This window comes from Opisthocomus hoazin, chromosome 13 (genome assembly GCF_030867145.1).
Source record: "Opisthocomus hoazin isolate bOpiHoa1 chromosome 13, bOpiHoa1.hap1, whole genome shotgun sequence".
Classification (NCBI taxonomy): domain Eukaryota; kingdom Metazoa; phylum Chordata; class Aves; order Opisthocomiformes; family Opisthocomidae; genus Opisthocomus; species Opisthocomus hoazin.
In genome coordinates, this window is record NC_134426.1 from 28,487,648 (window position 1) to 28,508,663 (window position 21,016).

General features: G+C 54.2%; 1 protein-coding gene across 2 annotated transcripts in view; it reads left to right on the top strand.

Moving 5' to 3' along the window:
• The first annotated feature begins 398 nt into the window (after positions 1-398).
• GRK3 (G protein-coupled receptor kinase 3) overlaps positions 399-21,016 on the top strand; it is a 77,849-nt gene continuing 57,231 nt past the window's right edge. Inside the window, exons 1-2 of one of the 2 annotated variants that reach the window (XM_075435024.1) lie at positions 399-633; positions 19,185-19,261. In XM_075435024.1, coding sequence (XP_075291139.1) covers positions 521-633; positions 19,185-19,261 — 190 coding nt within the window. In that variant the 5' untranslated portion in view covers positions 399-520. Of the gene's footprint in view, positions 634-19,184; positions 19,262-21,016 lie in introns of those variants that run through there. The other variant, XM_075435025.1, reaches the window with a different exon arrangement.

Genomic DNA, 21,016 nt, shown 5'->3' on the forward strand with positions numbered 1-21,016 from the left:
CAGCACCGGGAGCCGGCCCCGGGGTCAGCGGACCCCCCCGTCCCCGTCCCGTCCGGCCGCTGCCGCATCCAGATCCGGGTTTTCCCCGCCGCCGCAGCCCCTCAGCCCGCCGGCGGGGCAGCCCCTCCGCCGCGCCGCCCGCCCGGCGCCCGCCGAGGCCGCCCCGCCACGGGCCCGGCGCGGGCGGGCGGGCGCTGCGGGGCGCTGCGGCCCGGCCCGGCGCGGGGGGCGGCGCACGGCCGCGGGGGGGGTGGGGGTTTCCCGCCCGCCTGCCCGCCGCGGGCTGAGGGCGCGCAGGGCCGGCGGCGAGCCCCGGCGCGGAGGGCGGGGAGGCGGCCGCTGCTCCCCCCCCACCCCGCTCCCAGCCCGCACAGGCGCACCCGGGAGGCGCTCGGCGGCCCCGGCGGAGGGGGAGCCGCCGCCGCCCGCACGCCCGCCCGCCGCCCGCCAACCCCCCGCCTCGGGGGGCGGCTGCCCCCGGCGGAGCCTCCATCTGCAGCCCGGCGGCGGGAGCGGGAACATGGCGGACCTGGAGGCGGTGCTGGCCGATGTCAGCTACCTGATGGCGATGGAGAAGAGCAAGAGCACCCCGGCGGCCAGGGCCAGCAAGAAGATCACCCTGCCCGAGCCCAGGTACCGCCGGCCCCCGGCCCTGCCCCGGAGCCCGCGGCCTCCCCGGAGGGGCGAGGGGGGGGGGTGCGGGTGGGCGAAGCGGCTCCCGCAGGCGCCGCTCGGTGGGGGGGGACGCGGGGCAGCCCCCCTTCTCCCAGGGTAAATACCCCCCCCCCCCCGCACGCTCGGGGTGTTTATGGATACTGAGCTGGGTGCTCCGGCCGGCGGGGAGCTGAGGAGAGCGGTGAGACCAGGGGAGAACGGTGAGGCCAGGCGGGATCGCCCTCCCCGCTTCGTTCCGCAGAGCTGGTGCTGGGGTTGGGGTTGGTGGTGATGCTCGGGGGGGTCTGGCAGCGGAGCGGGGCGATGCGGGGAGGGGGTCAGAGCTGGCAGAGGGGTCTTTCCCCTGGCAGCCCGCTCGGGGAGCGGAGCTGGCGTGCGGGGCTCGCTCTCGCCCGGCTCCATCGCGGTGGGGTCCCACCTAAACCGGGGGGTCCCACCAAACCGGGGGTCTCGACACGGCCCAGCCCGTGTGTGCGGGGTCCGGCCGTGAGCAGCGGCTTTTCTGCTGAGCCGCGGTCCCTGGTCGCGCAGGCGTTATAAAACCACCCGAGCACCGCTCACTCGCTCGGTGCCGAGATGGAAAGTCGGCTTGCTGTCTCGTGGCCCTGCGTATGGGTGTTCATATACCACGGTTTAGCCAGCAACCAAAATACTGCAATGGGGGAAAAAAAGAAAAAAAATCTAAACCAAAATTCCCTGCGAAAGGTGTCGGTGGTTCGGGGGGCTGCGGGTGGCTGGCCCGGCTGGCTGCCGGGAGCGGGCGATGGCTGAAGCCCCCTTCCCGCTTGCCCGCTCGTGTCCCTGCCCTGCTGCCCGGGTCTGGGTAGCGTGGCGAGGCCGTGGGGCAGGGGAAGGTGAGGTTGGACTGGGTGAGGTCCCTTCCAACCCCGAACGTTCTGTGATTCTGTGAGGGGATCTGCCTGGATCCCCCGCGCAGAGGCCGTGAAACCTCCGACACGGCAGCTTGGCAGTGTTTTTAGGGTCCAGCTGAGGACGGCTTGCTGGGTGCATGAAGGTGCCTGTTTTTCTCCTGTTATGTTTTAATTGCTTACAAAAATAACATCCATAAAACGTAGCCTGCACTGGAGCCTGCGGTTCAGCACGCGTTGCTGGAGGTGCTGGCAGCTCGACGTGTATCGCGCCCCGGCGATGCCGCTGCCCAGGGTCGGTGGTGCGCAGCGGGCTCCCGGTCCGCGGCAGGGACCTGGCGAGCGGCGGGGCGAGCGGCGGGGACTCTCCCAGCGCCCCGAGATGTGCCCGCACCGCTCGGGAGCTGCAGCCGGCGCCGACGTCCCCAGCGTGGCCTCGTAGAACGGCACGAGGCCTGAAGTGCCCGCGCCGGGCGGCAGCCCTGCCCCGGGAGCTGTGGGGGTTCGGTGGTCTGCCCGGGCTCGGAGGGGGGGTTCACCCATGCTCCCTCCGCGGGGAGGGCTGGAACCCCTCTGCTGGGAGGAAAGGCTGGGAGAGCTGGGGCTGTTCACCTGCGGAGGAGAAGGCTGCGGGGAGAGCTTAGAGCAGCTGCCAGTGCCTTGGGGGCCTGTAGGAAAGATGGGGAAAATATTTTCAGCAGGGCTTGTTGCGATAAAACGAGGAGCAATGGCTTTCAACTCAGGGAGGGGAGATTTAGACTGGATATAAGGGAGAAATTTCTTACCATGAGGGTGGTGAAACCCTGGCACGGGTTGCCCAGAGAGGTGGTGGATGCCCCATCGCTGGGAACATTCAAGGTCAGGTTGGACGGGGCTCTGAGCAGCCTGGTCTGGGTGAAGATGGCCCTGCTCGCTGCAGGGGGGTTGGGCTGGATGACCTCCAAAGGTCCCTTCCCACCCAAACCCTTCTGTGACTCCGTGGAACGGCAGCTGGGCACGCGAGGGAGCTTGGCGGGGTGGGAGGAAAGGTGCGGGGTTCGGTGGCCGAAACGCCGCGCTCCGGAGCCGCGCGTGGAAGAACCAGTTTGCGGATTCCATGAAATATGAAAGGAAGGAGGCTGTTTGCCCTCCCGCCGGGGCTGTCGCGCTGCGGGGAAGGTGCGAGGCCTCAGGCGAGGGAGGGGTTTGCAGCTGTGGGGTGCTGTGGGGTGCTGCGGGTCGGGGGACGCGTCGGGCAGCGCCGCGGAGGAGCGAGAGGAAGCGTGGACACGGGTGAGAACAGAGACTTGCCTAAGGCTGGGACCACAAACGGCTCTAGATTGCCTGAAATGACTGAGCCTCTCAGCTTCTAACTGAAACCCGGGATTTCCTCATGCAGTAGGAAATTGTGACCGTTATTCTGGTGTCAGATGTCTTCGTGCTGGTTTCTCGTTGGGTTTTTTTGATCCCTCTCATTAAAACAGCCGTGGCGTGTTGGGTATACTTAAATATTCTGTATCGCTGGCGAAGTGATTCATTTAAAATTATATAAATCGGCTGGTTAAGTGCAGGTTGATATAGTAACAGTAAGAAAAAAAAATACAGAAAGTCCTCTCTTAGATGAGTTGGAAATCAAGCAGTTTTTCCAAATAATTTTTTTCATTCTCTGTGTGGAGAGCAGCTCCTCGGAGCAGCCTGAGCACAGCTCTGCTCGCAGCCCTCGGCGCGTTCGGCTCCCGGCTGTCCCCAGGACCGACGGCAGGAAGGTCACTGGAATATCATCGCATCCACGCCTGAAAAGCAGCGTCTCGGCCCGATCGCAGCGCCCTGCTCGCGGGAGCGCCTTCGCCGTGGGTCCGTCTGCGGCGGGCAGCGTCCCGCGCCGCTGGCGTTCCCTGCCCGAGGAGCAGCGCCCAGGTCTGACCCCGCTGCAGTCTGTCGCTGTGCTGCGGCCCCGTGCACCTGCCCTCACCCTTGGATCTTGCTGAGATAAGACTGAGCTAAACGAGGTAGATCTTTTTCTGAGATAAGGCTGACGCTAAATGAGGTAGGCGAGTTTACTCTCATGCAGATCGGAGGGGGCTTCCTGTTTACGAGGAAATAGCTGTAGTGCAGGCAGAATAAATTCCAAGGCTGCAGGCCAAGGCTTAGCAGCAAATAAACTACGAGGGTGAAGAGTTTATTGGCTCTGGGGCTGATTATTGCTGAGTTTACGTGAAGCATCCTCAGGCTGGTTTTGTACCGAAATCGTGGAAGATCACAGTTTGGGAAGAAAGAGGACAGGAGACGCTGGTGAGGGAGGAGTGCCTAAGGCAGAGGCTTAGTGTGGTTTTGTTTTTTTAAAACACCAAAACAAAACAACCCCTTTTCCATCCTCTGTCATCTGCTTTTCCTTCCCTTCTGCGTTTCCTCCTTTCGTTCCTCAGAGCCTTGCCAAGAACTGGGAAAGCTGCGATATCTTTGACGTTGTTCCTTAAGAGCCTGTTTTGCGGGTGGGTTGGCATGGGTGGCCGGAAGGGCTGTCAGCGGCAGGAGGACCTGCAGAAATAGGGCCTGAAGTGGGAAAGGAGACGTACGTACTGAAACATGAGCAAATACGAAACCTTCATCTTTTTCTAAAGAACCACCGTCAAATGTTTAAATTGGGGAGAGGCGGGGGGAAGGAGTAAACGAACGGCACTCTTAGTTTTTTAGATTATTCAGCAGACTTCTGAAATTTTTGCCTTTTCCATGTAAATTTTATATTTCCCTTATTTTGGTCAGGGGGAGTGGAAGAACGCTGTGTAGCAGCTCTCTTTATTTGCCAGCAGCTTCTTCCCCTTTGAGTAACGGGTTTGCGTAATGTGAGGTTGAGAGACTCCAGTTGCCCGGTTTCTTGGACCGAAGAGGACACAGAGCTTGCAGAGGGCTTGCGTGCGGCACTGCTGTCCTCACGCCGGCCACGGCCGTCCCCGCCAGGGAAGTTAACGTTAAAGCTTCCTTACTATAAACACCACGTAAGCGTGGGGTGCTCTCGGTGTACGGACACCAAGGACATGGTAACAAAACACAGCGTGCGTCTGCCCAGGCTTCTCTCCCGCTTCTCCCGCTGCAGTTGTAGATGTTTCTCGTCTCGTCTTTCCTTTTCTAACCCGCGTATTTCAGTAATGGCCTCCTTTTCACGATAATTCATATTTTTCTCCCAACCTTTTTCTTTGGTCTCCTGCCCTCCTCTGAATCCTGCCCCTCTGGGGGGAAAAAAATGCGTGTTGTAGTCACTCATTTCTTAAAAGTCAGGCTTTTAACACAAGGGTTGTCCTCAGTTCTCATCCCATCTTCCCTTTGCCTCTGGAGGTGAAGACGAACGCCCTGGTACCCCAGCCGCTGCCCGCCGGGGCGGTTTCCCCCGTCACGCGCTCTTGCTTTCTCACCTGGTGTTCAGACTGACTTGTTCAAAGCTCTAGCTGAGGTTCACTGCATGCATGGCGGTTGCTGTGTCTCTTCCAATTCCATCCCAAGTCCTTTGGGATTTGCTTGCTTCCCGTTCCAGTGCTGAATATTGGCGAAGCCCAAGCGGCGTCTCCCGATTGGAGTTGAGCATCAGTACTCTCTCCGCTATGGCTTCTGCTCGTTCAGCTCTGTTCTCTTGGCATTGCTGTCCTCTCTCTCTGAATTTCAGTTGTTTCTTAGATGTGTCCTTCAGCGTCTTCTTGTGCCCCGTGATGAGACTTCTCCAACATCTCCACGTTGCAGGCTAAAACTCCTCTGTCTCTCTGCTGTCAGTCTCGGTTACTTTGGCGGTGTTCTCTCTGGCTTTAACACCTTTTCTTGTTGCTCTGACTCGTTTAGAGTGCTGTCTATGAGAAATTTTTCTGGACAATTCTTTGTAATTTCGTATTTATTGCTATTTGTCGCTTCAAGCGTACTGTCTGGCTTTGGGCTTCTGCAGGTGGCACTTCACTCAGCGAAGGTCTCTTGCTCGGCGTCGTGGTGTTGAAAGCTGCTGGTGCTGCCGGCTCCCGGGCTCCCTGCTGCTCCTTGCCATCGGCTCTGCAGAACTCTCCCCCCGAGTCCCTCAGCAAAACACCCCTTGCTTAGGAAGCTGGTGCGGTTTGGCTGTGCCTGGTCTGCCGGTGCTGGCTGTGCGGATGCGGTGGCTGTCGTGCTCGCCGATGGCGCGTCCTCGCTGCCAGCCCCTGCCCGTTGGCACTCGGCCGTCTCCGATGGCCGCCGAGGCGCGGGGGACGGCTGTGTGTGTGTCGGTCTGGGGTGCAGCGCCGCGGGGTCTCACGGGGTCTCACCAGGGATGTTCATGCCAACCCCCCCTCCTTTATCTGCGGGTTCTTTGGAGACCGGCGTGGCCCCGGGAAGCTTGGTGCTGCACCGTGCTGCTGCCCCGCTGTCTGAACGCGAGCGGGGGGGACCGTCGGAAGCACTGCTTGCAGGTTTTGCAAGGGCTTACGCTTTTACTGGGCTTTGCACAGAAAGGGTGCCAGTGAATGCAAAATTAAATGGGAGACGATGCGGAGGATTGAGGATCTAATGGTTGATTCAGGTGAATTTATCACGGTACCTTTAGCTCTGTAAGGTGGTGGTGCTTAATCGAGGCTTGTTCCATCTGCTTGTGGCAATAATGACTAGAAATTGTTGTGGTAGAACTTCTTCAGCTTGGCTGTCTAAAATTTCAAAACAGTTTAGGTTTTTGTTTGACATTACATTTTTTTTTTAGTGTTAAGCAAGATTGTTTCTTGGTATTTTTGTACCATTTCCAGCACTTATTAAAAATTGAATTCAAAAATCTGAAGGAAGAAATGAAAACCAGCACGCAGGACACTCAAGCTGTTTGAAATGGTTTCATCGACATGTGATTTGTGAAGCTGCAGAAGGAGAGAGGGTTCTGAATGAAATGGTTCGGCCTCAGAGAGCGGTGCGAGCGCACTGCGCTGGCCCGTCACGCTTGTCTCGTGTCCTACGCTCTCCCTGCGTTTTGTGTTTCCTCGTTTAAAGCGTTTAATTATTATTGCCGATCGTGATGAGGAAGGCCATGGTTTGTTTAACTTGGTGCGGGTCATGGCAATGTGTACGTTTCAAAGGTCGGTTTGCATGTTCAGGAATGAAGAAGTATGTAGGCTGGAGCTTATCTTGCATCTTAGGTTGCTTGGGTGAAAAGACACGCTTGAATATTCAGGTGGTTCCTGGTTGAGGAAGGGGGAAAACCCCTTGTGTTGTGCCAGAGCGCTGTTACGAGGAAGGCTGAACTTCAGTGTGTTTGTTGTGGAATAGCTCGGTGCCGCTCAGGGCGAGGGCAGGTGACAGAGTCGTTCGATTTTGTGTAGAAATTCAGCCTCTGAATGTTGCTGTCGGTAGGAGTGCGTGGCTGAGGAGGCAGTAAGAGGGTGGCTTTCTCCAGGGAGTTCAGGCTACGTATGGAGGGTGCAGTCGGGCGGGCGCTGGGCTCTTCTCCCAGCTAGCGATAGGATGAGAGGCCATGGCTTCAAGCTGTGTCAGGGGAGGTTCAGACTGGATATTAGGAAAAATGTCTTTACTGGCAGAGTGGTCAGGCACTGGACCAGGCTGCCCAGGGCAGTGGGGGAGTCCCCGTCCCTGGAGGCGTTCAAAACCCGTGTGGATGTGGCTCTTCGGGACAAGGTTTAGCAGGCAGGGGTGTGTTGGGGTGATGGTTGGACTTGATGATCTCAGAGGTCTTTTCCAACCTAAATGAGTCTGTGATTCTATGATTCTTGCTTTTTAGCTCAACTACGCTTTGTGCTACGGTGCTTTCTTAGGAAAAATTCATGCGTTAGGGATGGGGATGGACTGTCCCCGTGTAGGAGGGCACGGGAAGGCGAAGGTCCCGTTGCAAAGCTGCTGCAGCATCAGTAGGCAGGAGGTGAGCGTCTGGAGGAAGGGCACTGCCGTCATCCGGCCTGTACAGAGCAGCAGCGAAGCCAGGTGTAAAATCAGTGGCGTGCCTTTGTTGACACACAGGACGTCGGGCAGCCGCGGGAGTCGAAGTTGGGTTTTCTGGGCTTCAGATATGCAGTGCGGGCCCCGGCTGCTGAGCAGGCAGCGCTTGGCGCATCTCGGGGCACGGGAGAGCGAGATCTGGCCGTTTGGGAGATGTTCTAATTACTTCTCCTGCGGGGATGCTGCAAGACTGAAGCTTGTGTTTTGAAACGTAGGCCTTCCCTTGGGTGTCGTTACCTTAATTAAGAAAAAAGGCAAAGGATGGTGATCTGGGAAGGGATCAGTGTGCAGTCTTCTGTTACTGTGCTAAAACCAGAGGAGGGTTTCTGGGGATGTTTTTTGGGATAGCTCCTGTGCTGTGATGTCACCTTATAGGCGTAACGCATCAGCGCGATCCCGTGCGGGGCCGGGGTGCCGGAGCCGGCTGCGGGTCCTGGGATCTGCCCGGAGCCGGGGCTGGGTGCGTGGACCGGAGAGACCTCAGCGGAGCTGCGCACACCGAGCACGCTTGGCCTTTCTGGTGGGAGGTACATACAGCCAGGTCTGTCTTTTCAGGGAAATTAATAAACTTTATGGCTATTACTCCTTCTACAGGTACGATGGCTTTACAGAGCCTGGACCTTCCCTGTGAAACGTTTGCAGCAGAACGCTGGAACTGTACTGCCAGCACATGAACGTTTGCAGTGCTTTGGTTGTGTTCTGCTGGAATCATGTGGAGTGGCCTGGTTTAATCTTCTTATCAACAATAGCCTTTTTTTTTTTTTTGGTAATTAATAAAATTAGAAGAAAGCCGATCAGGAGCTGTCAGATCCAGGTTCATAAAGCAAATCACATAATTTAATTGAGCTAAACTGGCGTAAAAGCAGATATTTTCAGCATAGAGAGCTTCACCCTGTGCTTCCTCGGTTCTCCAATGAAATCATTCCAATACGGAATGAACACCTATATGAATATACCTTGGATAAATAAAGAAAAATCTTGGAGAGCGTTAGGAGAAGCCAATTCCATACAGGACCGCCCCAGTCCCCTTCCAGTGTGCCAGGAATTTGTCCTGTCAGCGCGTGTCATCTCCTGTTGAGAGAGGGACTGGGTGGAAGGCGGATTTCTCGGGATCCGTGCAGATCAACGCCTTCGTTCAAGGCGGACAGGTCAGCCGGGCCGGCGCAGCGTGTGTGCGATGCTTGGCCGGGACGCCCGTTGCCGGAGCTGCGCACGGAGCTGGGAACGGAGCTGGGAACGGAGGGATGCTCGGCACCCACGAGGAGCTGCTGCCTCCGCGCACCGTGCCGACGAGAAGAGAGCTCCCCGTAGCTTCCGCATCCTCCCAGCAAATTAAAAAGCGCTGGGGAACCCCAGAGCACACTCAGTGCTTCCGAGCTGGGAGGAAGACCCCGTCTCCCGAGTCTGGGGTGCTGCTTGGCTGCGGCTCCGGTCATTGCCGTTCCGGGAGGGAAGGCAGGCTCCGTGGGGCACCCGGCGTCGTTAAGCTGGGCTTGAAGTGAAAAACCTGGGCAGGCGTTTTGCTCTTGAGGCTTCGGGGTCTGGTGAGACGAGCCTGGCTGCGCCGTGGGCAGAAGCGGTCAGGGAGCAGGTTGGTCCGGGCGGCTGCGGTGTGCTGGCCACGCTCTGGCGTTGCGGGTTCGGTTCGGGGCCCTCGGCGGGTCGGGAGGACGGCGGAGGCACTGCCTCCGAGGCGGCTTTCCTCGCCGAGCCTCCGCTTGGTTTGCCGTGCTTCTGAAGCCTCCAGCCTGGCTTCCCTGCATCTTCCCCATCACATTCTGTTCGTTTTCACACGATTCTCTCTCTCCGTGCAGCAGTCCTCTGATTTTTTTTTTTTTCTATTTTTAAAATTTTTTTTACCCCAGATTTTCCCAGTCTGCTTTCCAAATTGTCCTAATGATCACAGTTACTTTGTTCACATCTCCCTTACTTCTGGGACCATAAAATAACTGCCAGGTTAAAGCACGCAATGAGGAGTAAAAATAAAAAACTCGATGGAGGCAGTTTTACACTTCTTCTTTTGATTTGCTTCAGGAGGGTTGCTGCTGCGGTGTGCGGGACGCACGGCTCTGGAGGGATGCTTGCTTCCTCGGGGGGACAAAAAAATACAGGAACATTTCTGTAGTTTTAACTTGTTTAAAAGAGTTCTGAGAAGATCTGGTTCTTAGGCCAAACAGTTTTCACTTTTGATCAATCTTGTATTTTTAAACCTTTGAGATGCGCTTTCTGTAAAGGGGGGAAAAAAAGTTTGGCCGTTCTGCTGCTGCTTGGAGTTGTGCTTGTTGACCCTGTCATCCTTTCAGTTCAAAGGCCTGTGGGACAGCATCTTTGGTCCAATTTTAGCAACTTCATGATGGATTTGGACAGTGCAAATAAACATTTCAGTCTCTGTAAAATTGCATCTGAGACTACAAATAAATAAATAAATCGCAAGCGAATGTTGTGTTTCAGTCAACGTTGGCCATGGTTCTTGGTAGCTCAGTCACTGTTTATACTTGCACACTATTTTAAAATGAAGTTCTAAACATTTTATAGATATGAAAAGATTAAAAAAAAATGGCATGCCTTTAGTAATTCTGTATTTGTTTTGAAAAAAACCCATTGTGATTGACAAGTGACTTAATTGCAGTAGGAGCGAGGCGGTGTGATTTTGCTCCGATGTCTCAGAAGCAGCTTTCTGGCGGAAGGGCAGGTCCTTGACATTGCAATTCGGTGTAATTATTCCTGAAAAATTCATGTACTTAGAAGCTTTTATATTAGTTTCAGGTTTCAGCAATGATAATGCAAATGACCCTCCAGGAACGCGAGGACGGTGCGTATTTTGAAGTTGCAGTTACGTGGCTATTGCTGTGGGGTCCCTTCTTGTAATCCATCTCCATTAATATAATTTGCATGAGTGAAGCTGCTTCGTCTGCTGGGTGAGATGCGTGCGGCAGAGGGGGGTGGTGGGAAGGTGCCGCTGAGCTTTAATCCCTGCCACGCAGACAGGGTTCTCGGGTGGAACGTGCTGTTCATCATCCCCAACGACTGAGAGCGCGTCGCTTCACGGCAGTGTGGTGGCTTGGCCATGGGCTTAGCACAAACCTCCGAGGGTGTGGAGAGGCAGAAGATGGGATAGGAGGGGCTGGACTTGGGACAGAAAATGGCAGAGCCCTGTTCTCGTCCTGCGTCACGTCAGTGCCAGAGCGACTGGGATCCGTTCTGCCGGTGCTGGGGGGTGTGCACCGTGGCACGTCGCTGGCGTGCCGTGTCACGGAGAGACACCGAGCTGGTGGGGTTCGCTCCTTGCTGCTTGCTTTGTCAGCTGGTGAGACGGGGTGGAACGAGCTGATTAATGGAGCACCAATGATCGCTTTTAGATAATGGAGTCAGCTGGATGTTGCGGTGCTGTCAGGGGTATTCTGGTCATATTACAGGATGCTCAACAGTAAAAGGATAAAAGGAGCATATTTTTTTCCATGTTATTTCACTGTTGTCCAAAAATGTGTGTTCACAGGCTTATAATGGTTCGTTTCCTCTTCAAGTATGGAATTTTACAAGTAATAGATAAATATATCAGATTAGATGGTCTCATGGTCTTTTCTGGCTTTACGTGCTGGGAGTTTACTTTGCCCCATTAATTGCTCCAACAAAAGCTGCAATGTGTGAAATACCTTTTACAGAATCGTTTGGAGAGCTGTTAACTTCTGCTGAGCTGCGACCTGGGTACGAGCCGGCGAGGAAGCAAAATTGAAACAGGTTGAACGTTTGTGACGTGGGTGGTATTTTTTACCTCTTACACGGGAGGGAAGCCAGTTCCTTGTGACTGGCTGCGCCCTGCGCTTTCACCCCGGAGTGGGGTGTGAAGCTGGCCCGGGGCTGTGGTCCAGTGGCTCTTTGCAGTTTATGATCTTGTCCAAGGGGAGTTCTGCTTTTGGAGAGGTGCTTCACGCCAGCGATGAACACGTTACATGAAAATAATGGCATCGTTAGTAATCAGTCGTGCAGATTTTATGTTGAGATGTTTCTTGCCTTCTCCCTGTTGTCTTCAGTTACGTGACTTGTTTTCTTTCCTACTCTGCAGAACTTCAGTGCAAAGACTTTTAAGGAGAAACTGAATTATTAATGATGCATTGGTGGTGTTGAACTTCAGACTTCCAGATTTTCTGCTCATTTGAAATCGGGTCTGAGTGGGCTCAGTTATTTTCTGGCTGCGGGGAAGCTCAGGGCTTTCTGGCGTTGAGACCTCCCTGCGTCTGCGGGCTGGTGCGTGTGAGCAGGACGAGGAGGTGAAGAAGGTAGAGATGAGAGCTGGATGGGGTGAGGAGACGTGATAAATACGGTGCAGAAACCAAGGTGAGAACAGGATGAGAGATTTGAAAAAGGGAAATGGGGAGTGATAACGAGGACGAAGAGGAGAAAGCAGACAAGAAGTGGCAGGTGACTGTCCGGCGTGGAAACTGCTCGGAGCGCAGGGCGCGGGAAGGCGGTGAGGGCCGTGCAGAAGGTCGGCAGCCAAAGGCAGTGGTAATCCGGTTGCTGAACACCTGGTGTTCTCTTGAAATAAAGGTTAGCATTTGGGTAGCTTTCGGATGTGCTGGGCGCAGGATCCACCCGCGGCAGGAGGGCGATGCCTGCCCTGACAACAGAGGAGGAGAAAAAGAAACGCAGCTTGGTTTTACGGAGTGGGGATGCGAGGCAGACGGCGCTCACGACTTACCCGAGACAACACGGGAAGCGCTGGTCGAGTTAAAGACTGAAACCTGCTCTCCTCAGGCCAGCCTCTGTAAAGCTGCCGTTTCGTTCTTGTTTTGTTTTTCCATCTCCTTTTTCTGTTTGAGCTTGTAGCCGAGTCTATTAGCGAGTGTAACTGCGCGTTCTTAATGCAGGTAGGATTCTGGAATGCTGGCAAGAAGGCCAAGCGTGGTTTTGTTCAAGCTGTGGTGTGCGTGTGTGCATCTGTATGATAGGTAATATCCCACAAATCTGAACTACTGATTTATAAGAAAAAATAATGTGCTTTTATGATAAATAATTAAAAGCTTCTTTAAGAAACAGTAGTAAGAAGGGCAATAGTAAGTAACTTCTTGTTCTAGTTCCAGTAATAAGAGCATACATATACATACCATCTCATCTTGCTTTACCCTTTCCGTTTCCTTGGTGCGAGATGCTTTCAGCAGAACTCCTGCATAATTTAGCATAGCAAACCTACGGGGACAAAATCTGTGCATCTTAGAAATTAATAGCAGGACTTTTAGGAAATGTCAGAAAGAATGCTGTTTGTTTTGCGCTGTTGCGTGCCGACTCGGGGTGCCCGACGGCCTGTCCCTCGGGCTCCGGTGGCCGCCCTGTCCTTGGGGTCACAGAAGGTTTCTGGTCTGTGACGGGGGGGAGCAGTAGCAGTAACCCTCGCTGCCGGGGCGTGTGGTCTCCGGGGTGAGCTCCGGGTCTCGCCCGGGCAGAGGGGTACGGATGAGCGGTGCTCTCGCCGTACACGTGTCCTTTTCTGTGTTAGAAAGAACAGAACGTGTTTTCTTCTTAGTTTTTCAGAAGATGCGTTCGCAAGTAGGCATTTTCCGCCTGTAGCGCCCTTGGCACTGCGACTGCTGTCTGCGTCCTGCTGGGCTGCGTGCCGTGCGCGTGCTTGCAGGCGGTGAGAGCCGCTTAACTGCAGAACGCGTTTTAACCTTGAAGGTTGCTTTGTAGTGGATTGCTTTGATCAAGTCTGAAAGACCAGGGTGCTGGCTGTAGTCACTAGAGCTTCAAGATGTGGCGTAAAGCCCCTTGTAACAGCTTCTTCAGCTCAGGCTCGTGATAAACCCCTGTTCTGGGGAGGTGGAGGAGCTGACCGGGATGGCGCGACCTGCGCTGCTCACAGTGTGTAGCTCGATGGCGATGCCGACAGTCATCTGCCCGCCTGCTTCTGGGCAGGCAGCGTGCGCTGAGCTGCCTCACAAGCCCGGGGTTCTTCTTCAGCTCTGCCTTCGAGGGTGGCTTCTCCCGCGGGGCTGCGGGGAACGAGCCCGCAGAGCACCCGCAGCCGTGCGGCAGCACCCCGCGCCCCTCGTCATCGGCGTCGGGGGTGCCGGCTGCATTGCCGGGGGCCGAGCTGCTCGGGTTGTTCGTGATCAAGTCTCTCCCAAAACGTCGGCACTGTCTCAGGGCTGGGTTAGTTCTCCCCGGCCGAGCTCGGCGTGGTGCAGCGGTGCCCGTGGTCGCGGGCGAGGGGCTGCTCCGTGCTCCCAGGCGCCCGCTTGACTCTGGTCCCGGCTAAACCAGCAAAGACGTATCCAGGGTCCAGCTGCATTTCTCACAAAACTTTAAGCCTGACTTTTGATTTCCTCTAAATAGACTCAGCCCATTATTCCAGTCGACTTGTGGTATGTGGACAGTTATCTCCGAAATTCTTGTTGTTTGATATTTTCTTCCTCTCAGAAATAAAAAATATATGGACAAAGGGTCTTGCTGCAGTACAGTCGGATATGCTTTTGTTTCTGAAGTCTCCCTGGATTTCATTTTTAGCCAGCTTTTGTTTCTGCGTGTTTGGAGTGTTGCTATTAAGGTAGATCACGCTGTGAACTGAGATGAACTTATGCAAAACGTCCACTTCTCGCATTAGCGCATTGTTTGCGCTGAAAGCACATTTGGAGATGGAAAGGGTTTCAGAAAGGCTCCGTTTCTGTCAAATGCAGCTTTTAATCCCAGATTGGTTACGTGTAGGGCAACTAATGATGCGGTATACAAAGCAGAGAGGGAACCTGCCTTCCTGTTTGTGGAGTGTGCTAGGCTCCATTTTAAAATCTTCCGTCCTTCTGAAGGATAGGTGGATTCTGCTTCGTTTCTTCTGAACGGAGTAGGATTTTTACTTTGAAGTTCGGAGTGAGAATTAGGTGGTGATTATTCTAGGTAGTCATAATGCAAACAGTGTAATTTATTCCTGTTTATCCATATGGATAAGGAGAAATGATTCTGAGGGGATGAAAGTCAGTTGTTCAGAAGCTGGAATGCACCGTGGACTCCCATCGCCTGTGATCATTTTACAGCCTTGTTCACATTCTGTAGCTGCAAAAACGTTTTGTTCCTTTGACTTGTTCTCCATCAGACCAGAAGGACGCGATGTCAGGGGAGAGAGGCGCGGGAGAGATGTGGTCGTTACACAATCAGTGTTTTGCTGGACACTCCAGTCACACGTTAAATTTTTCATGATCCTCTCCCATTGTCTAAACTGAGATGTGTTTATGTAATTTCTTGCGGTGCACTTGTTCGAGCAGGGGAAAGCTTTCTTGAGGTCGTTGTTATTAGAGAGGCTTATTACGTTACTCATGGTCTAGCGGTCGGTGGGAAGGGGACGTTGCCGACGAGGGCTCCAAGTGCTGGCGCCGAGATGGGCAGCGCCGATGGGCTCGGGTCACCCAGGAAGCCGAGGGGATGGAGGGCTGTAGTCCCCGGCGGTGACGCTCGCCATGCCTGTTTGCCAGCGGTCCCAGGCGGTGACGCTCGCCATGCCCGTTGGCTGACAGTCCCCAGTGGTGACGCTCGCCATGCCCGTTGGCCAGCGGTCCCAGGCGGTGACGCTCACCATGCCTGTTGGATGGCGGTGACGCTTGCCATGCCTGTTGGCCGGTGGTCCCAGGCGGTGATGCTCGCCATGCCTGTTGGCCGGCGGTGACGCTCACCATGCCTGTTGGCCAGCGGTCCCCGGCGGTGACACTCACCATGCCCATTGGCCAGTGGTCCCCGGCGGTGATGCTTGCCATGCCTGTTGGCTGGCGGTGACGCTCGCCATGCCCGTTGGCCAGCGGTCCCGGGCAGTGACACTCACCATGCCCGTTGGCTGGCGGTCCCGGGTGGTGATGCTCGCCATGCCCGTTGGCTTGCGGTGACACTCGCCATGCCTATTGGCTGGTGGTCCCCGGCGGTGATGCTCGCCATGCCCATTGGCTGGTGGTCCCTGGCGGTGACACTTGCCATGCTCGTTGGCCGGTGGTCCCCGGCGGTGACGCTCGCCATGCCCGTTGGCTGGCGGTGACGCTCGCCATGCCCGTTGGCTGGCGGTCCCGTGCGATGCGGGCAGCTGTCAGCACAGCCCGAGGTATTTTGCTATCGATTCGCTAACATTTTACGGATTTCAGGGAATAATAAATTTTTACGGTCACCATTTTAAACTTTTTAAGCTAGGATCTGTATTTTTTAAAATCTGCCCACAGAACAGGCAGCCAAATTTTGCAATTCTGTTAATTGTATGATAAATTTTATTAAACTACCTCACTTCTCCAGAATGCAGAACATGATCTCTGTTTCCTGCTTCCTCTTAATTTGAAGGCACTATTTTGTTTAGGTTGTAAAAATACACAGAGAGTAGACCCAGTTTTTGATGAACAAATAAAAAGTCTAGGAAAGTTTGTCACAGAGTAATTTATAGTCTGAAACCTGGTTAACGACGTTTAGCCCTCCCAGTTCGTGTTTCACTTGATGTGGTGGTGACCTCCGGAGCTCTGGCTTTGGGTCCCCGTGTTCGTAGAGCTGTGTTCCGTGCGGGGCTTGGAGAGACGCTGGAAAACTCTTGGTAGAGTGGTTTGCTGGACTGGGGTTTAGGGCCTCGGGGTGGGTTTCTTGGCTTGTGTTGTAGGCTTGTTTCTGGTCAAGCCGCTCAGGCTTCGTGCCTGAGGTCCGCAGCTGAGGGGGGGTGTGAACGCTTCCCTCCCTCGGTGGCACGGGTGACATGTCCGGTGGCACGGGTGAGATGTCCCGTGACACAGGTGAGGTTTGGGGAGCTCTGGGGTCGCTGGAAGGGTGGGAGAGGGGCCGGTTGCAGCCCGTCGCCGGGCTCTGCCGCTCGTGGGGACCCACAACCACCCAAGTGCGGGTTAGTGGAGGGGCTGGGAGAAAATACGGGTGGGAAGTAACAGAAAGCCAGCTTTTCCGCTCCAGAAGATGTTAAAATTTGTCCGTGAGAACTGACCTGTTCGGTGTTTTCCTGACGTGGAGCAGTTCAGGGTCTGCGTTTTATAAGGATGAGGTGCTCAGTCTTACTCCTGACATTTAACAACCTCGTTTAGGGCATGAGTACCTTGTGCAGGACATTTGCGGTTATTTTTATAAAAGTAAATAGTAAGTGTGAAAACACAGATTTTAAAACTGGAAACAGAAAAGGTCTGGTGAAATTTTGACTTGATACTATGACAGTTGTAGTACTACAATGTAGTTGTGCTACTAAGGCATAGTACTGCTGGGCTACATTGATTTTAAAATTTATGTACTTGTATTGTTGCCCGTATGAAATTTTTATAGGCATTATATTAAAATGAATATTGAGGTTACTTGACAAATACAGGAAATCTTTGTTAATGTGCTTTAAATGAGTGATTGTGACATTATAAATTAGGCAAAGTAGATGCTGAGTGCACGGCAGCCAAGCTGGGGGCCTGGTGGAGCCTAGGCTGGCTCGTTTCGGAATGCTGGATGGCGAGCGCGGTGTGAGCAGCCGGACGGAGCCCTGATGGACGCCTGCGTTTACTTTACGTGGTGCAAGAATAAAGCAGCGGAGCGATGGCCGGCCGGCCCCTGGGCAGGGCTGGGACCCCGGGGCTCGGCTCGCGTGGGGCACGGCCGGTCCCTGCCTGCGCGCTGCTTAGGGGTGACAGCAATGAACTGTATAAACCGGACTTGGTATTTGTTAAAGGTGACCAGGCATTGGTGGTGGACATCACGGTAAGGTACGGGAGTAAACCACCTTCACTGGCAGATGCAGCAACAGAAAAAGTAAAGAAATCACAGAATCACAGAATAGTAGGGGTTGGAAGGGACCTCTGTGGGTCATCTAGTCCAACCCTCCTGCCGAAGCAGGGTCACCCAGAGCAGGCTGCACAGGACCTTGTCCAGGCGGGTCTTGAATATCTCCAGAGAAGGAGACTCCACAACCTCCCTGGGCAGCCTGGGCCAGGGCTCCGTCACCCTCAGAGGGAAGAAGTTCTTCCTCGGGTTCAGCTGGAGCTTCCTCTGCTTCAGTTTGTGCCCATTGCCCCTTGTCCTGTCACTGGGCACCACTGGAAAGAGCTTGGCCCCATCCTCCTGACCCCCACCCTGCAGATATTTGTAGGCATTTATAAGGTCCCCTCGCAGCCTTCTCTTCTTCAGGCTGGACAAGCCCAGTTCCCTCAGCCTCTCCTCGTAGGGGAGATGCTCCAGTCCCCTCCTCATCCTCATAGCCCTCCGCTGGACTCTCTCCAGTAGCTCTTCATCTTTCTTGAACTGGGGAGCCCAGAACTGGACACAGTACTCCAGATGAGGCCTCACCAGGGCAGTGTAGAGGGGAAGGAGAACCTCCCTCGTCCTGCTGGCCACACTCTTCTTGATGCAAATATCAACATCTGAGAAATCAAGTTCAGGAACTAGCAAATACAACTAATATTAGTTTCCCACTCGATGCACACGGAAAATGGTATCAAGGCAATCACGAGGTGCTGACTGATGTGGGCCTCTCCTCTCCCGACGTGAGAAAGTTGCTCGCTGTTTATCGAATCGAGCACTAATCACTTCCGTGGACATAATGCACATATTTGCGAATAAAACACGGACTGTTATAGCTTAATATTGTATCATGTTAATCAATGGTAGATAAACTGATGGTGTGCTTGTTCGGTAAAGTGGAGGGGCGGTTAGAGTGGCGGTGTTTCATTGACGGCTGGGAAGGCGATAGTATGTGGGGATGGCATCGGGTTCTCGAAATCATGACGCATTCTATACCAAACAAAGATAAAAATCCCCGTTCTTTGCTGTAGGTGGACGGGCCACCTTTATTTAACTCGGAAAAGGAACATGTATAAATTTTATACATGTTGGTGCTCCCTCCTGCCATCTGGCTGCTCTGGGTCGGAGGGAGAACGCCCAGCGCTCGGGGCTCCAGCTCCGGGTGGCAGCCCCGCAGTGCCCTTCCCTCGACCCGCGAGTGCCCGGCTGGGCTGGGATCCCCGCTGGGCAAGCCCGGGGCAGGCCTGGCAGCTCTGCTTTGCGCCGTTGGGCGCTTGCTTTCATCTGCAGTCACCAATGGCTTTTATTTTTTTTTTTCCCCTCCCAATTTACACTCGGTTGTGGTATTTTCAAACCTCATCAGATAAGTACAGACTCTGGAAGGGGAGTTCTAGGTACATCACGCTGCGTGGTGTAGGCTACTGGTATGTTAAGCTTGAAGTGTAAAAATGTCTCTTCTACTCTGAACAGTTACTAATATTGCTAATATTCTGTAGTGAATAGCGTTAGTATTTACAGTGGGGAAAAGTGGTATTTCTTGTCTAACTCAATCTCAAAGAACCATTAAAAAATCACCACATTGAGACTGCAAGGCTAATTTCAGGCTAGTTTGGCAAGGTGTTGATAGGCAGAGATTCAACTTTCATAAAATAGATTGCAACGTTGAGTTCTGGGAGTTCGGCAGCCGCTCTGCGTGCGTGGCTTGGCCCCGGGGCAGCTGGACAGCTGCTCTGGGTGCGTGGCGTGGCCCCGGGGCAGTTGGGCAGCTGCTCTGTGTCCCCTGGGCTTCGCACAGAGCCGCAGGCTGCCTGGCGCGCTGGGAGCTGCTGCAGGAGCTGGGCGGTGGCAGCTCGTTTTGCAGGAGTCTCCTGCCCTGATGTTTCATTTTAGTGATGCTTTTCTCCAAAGCATGTTAAAGGTCTGGTTTAGAAGAAGCAGTTTCAAGTAACTCTCCTTTTTTTATTTATTTTTCTTTTTTTCTTTCAGTATCCGCAGTGTTATGCAGAAATACCTTGAGGAAAGGGGTGAATTAACCTTCGACAAGATCTTTCATCAGAAAATTGGTGAGTTATATTTCAACAAAGTGTTACTTATGTAAATATTTTTAAGATTGGCTTGCCTGCCACTTCTCTGTACTGACCACTGAAATACCAGTGTTGTCGGTGGTCTGAACGACACTGGGATGTGGACAGGACTTAGTCAGACAAAGGTCTTCAATGAAATGAAATGTTGTGAAAGGGAAGAAGATGAAGCAAGGCAATCTGTCAACTTAACTTCATGTTCTGGAAAACTACTGGAAAAATAATTAAATTATTTGGAAACATCAAGGAGAAAATTGTATTACTTGGTATGGGCTTGTCAACAGTGTAATGTGTCACATCAGTTAAACCTTCTTTTCTTCTCTGCAGGGGTAGCAGGCCTTGCTGGTAGAGGGAGGGGTAGCAGGAGCGATACCATACGTGTTGTCTTGCCCGTCTGACACCATGTTCTTGCTAGCGGCAGAGCGAGGTGTGACCTAGGTGACAGTACTGTGTGCAGGGGCCAGAACTGTTGAGAAAATGGCCTTGGGGAACAGTTCTCGGTGCCTCCATGTGAGGCTTTCCACCCTGGAGGCATCCACGGAGCTTGCACAGGAGCATCCGGGGTCAGTTCCTGTGCAGCGGTTCAGTTAGCAGTGTGGGTGCTGGGGGGAATCCCACAATCCCAGCACAGCAGGGGTTGGAGGGACCTCTGGGGTCACCCAGCCCAACCCCCTGCCCAAGCAGGGTCACCCAGAGCAGGGGGCACAGGACCTTGTCCAGGCGGGTCTGGAATATCTCCAGAGAAGGAGACTCCACAGCCTCCCTGGGCAGCCTGGGCCAGGGCTCCGTCACCCTCAGAGGGAAGAAGTTCTTCCTCGGGTTCAGCTGGAGCTTCCTCTGCTCCAGTTTGTGCCTGTTGCCCCCTGTCCTGTCACTGGGCACCACTGGAAAGAGTCTGGCCCCATCCTCCTGACCCCCACCCTGCAGATATTTCGAGGCATTTCTAAGGTCCCCTCTCAGCCTTGTCTTCTCCAGGCTGAACAAGCCCAGCTCCCTCAGCCTCTCCTCATAGCAGAGATGCTCCAGTCCCCTCCTCATCCTCGCAGCCCTCCGCTGGACTCTCTCCAGTAGCTCCTCATCTTTCCTGAACTGGGGAGCCCAGCACTGGACCCAGCACTGCAGCTGGGGCCTCCCCAGGGCAGAGCAGAGGGGAACCGCTGCGTTCAGCTTGCCTGCTGAGGAAGACTGCACCCGCACCGAGGACGAGGGCAGAGTGACGGAAGGTCGCCGTAAACCAGAGGAGGGGGAAACCGCAGTGCTTCTCAGCAAAACGAGCAGTGTCCTCTGCGCCTGTGCTGGCCTAACAGCACAAACACAGGGTGGAGAACTGCTGATCAGGTGGACGGTTTTAATTGCCTTGGCTGTCACAGCGAGCCGCAGGTTGTATTGTCTCGGCTAGGTCACACGACTAAAGAGAAAATCAGGATTGTGGCCAGTGAGGCATGTGAAGTAATCCTCTGTTGGCAGAATGTTGTGTCCGTCCTGGCACTGGACTAGAAAATATACATGGGCTTGCTGGACAGAGTCCAGGAAAGAGCAGTGGGAGCGAGCAGACCTTACTGAGCAGCCTGCTGAATGTGACCTACGAGGAAGTGTTGAGGTAGGGCGTTGTGGAGGCTGTGAAAGAGAGAAGTGAGGCTGAACTGTCTTCAAAACCAGAAGAGTTGTTGCAGAAATGATGAGGGTAGTCAGTTTTCCAGAGGCTTAACATGTGAATTAAAAAAGAGATTTGGGTGT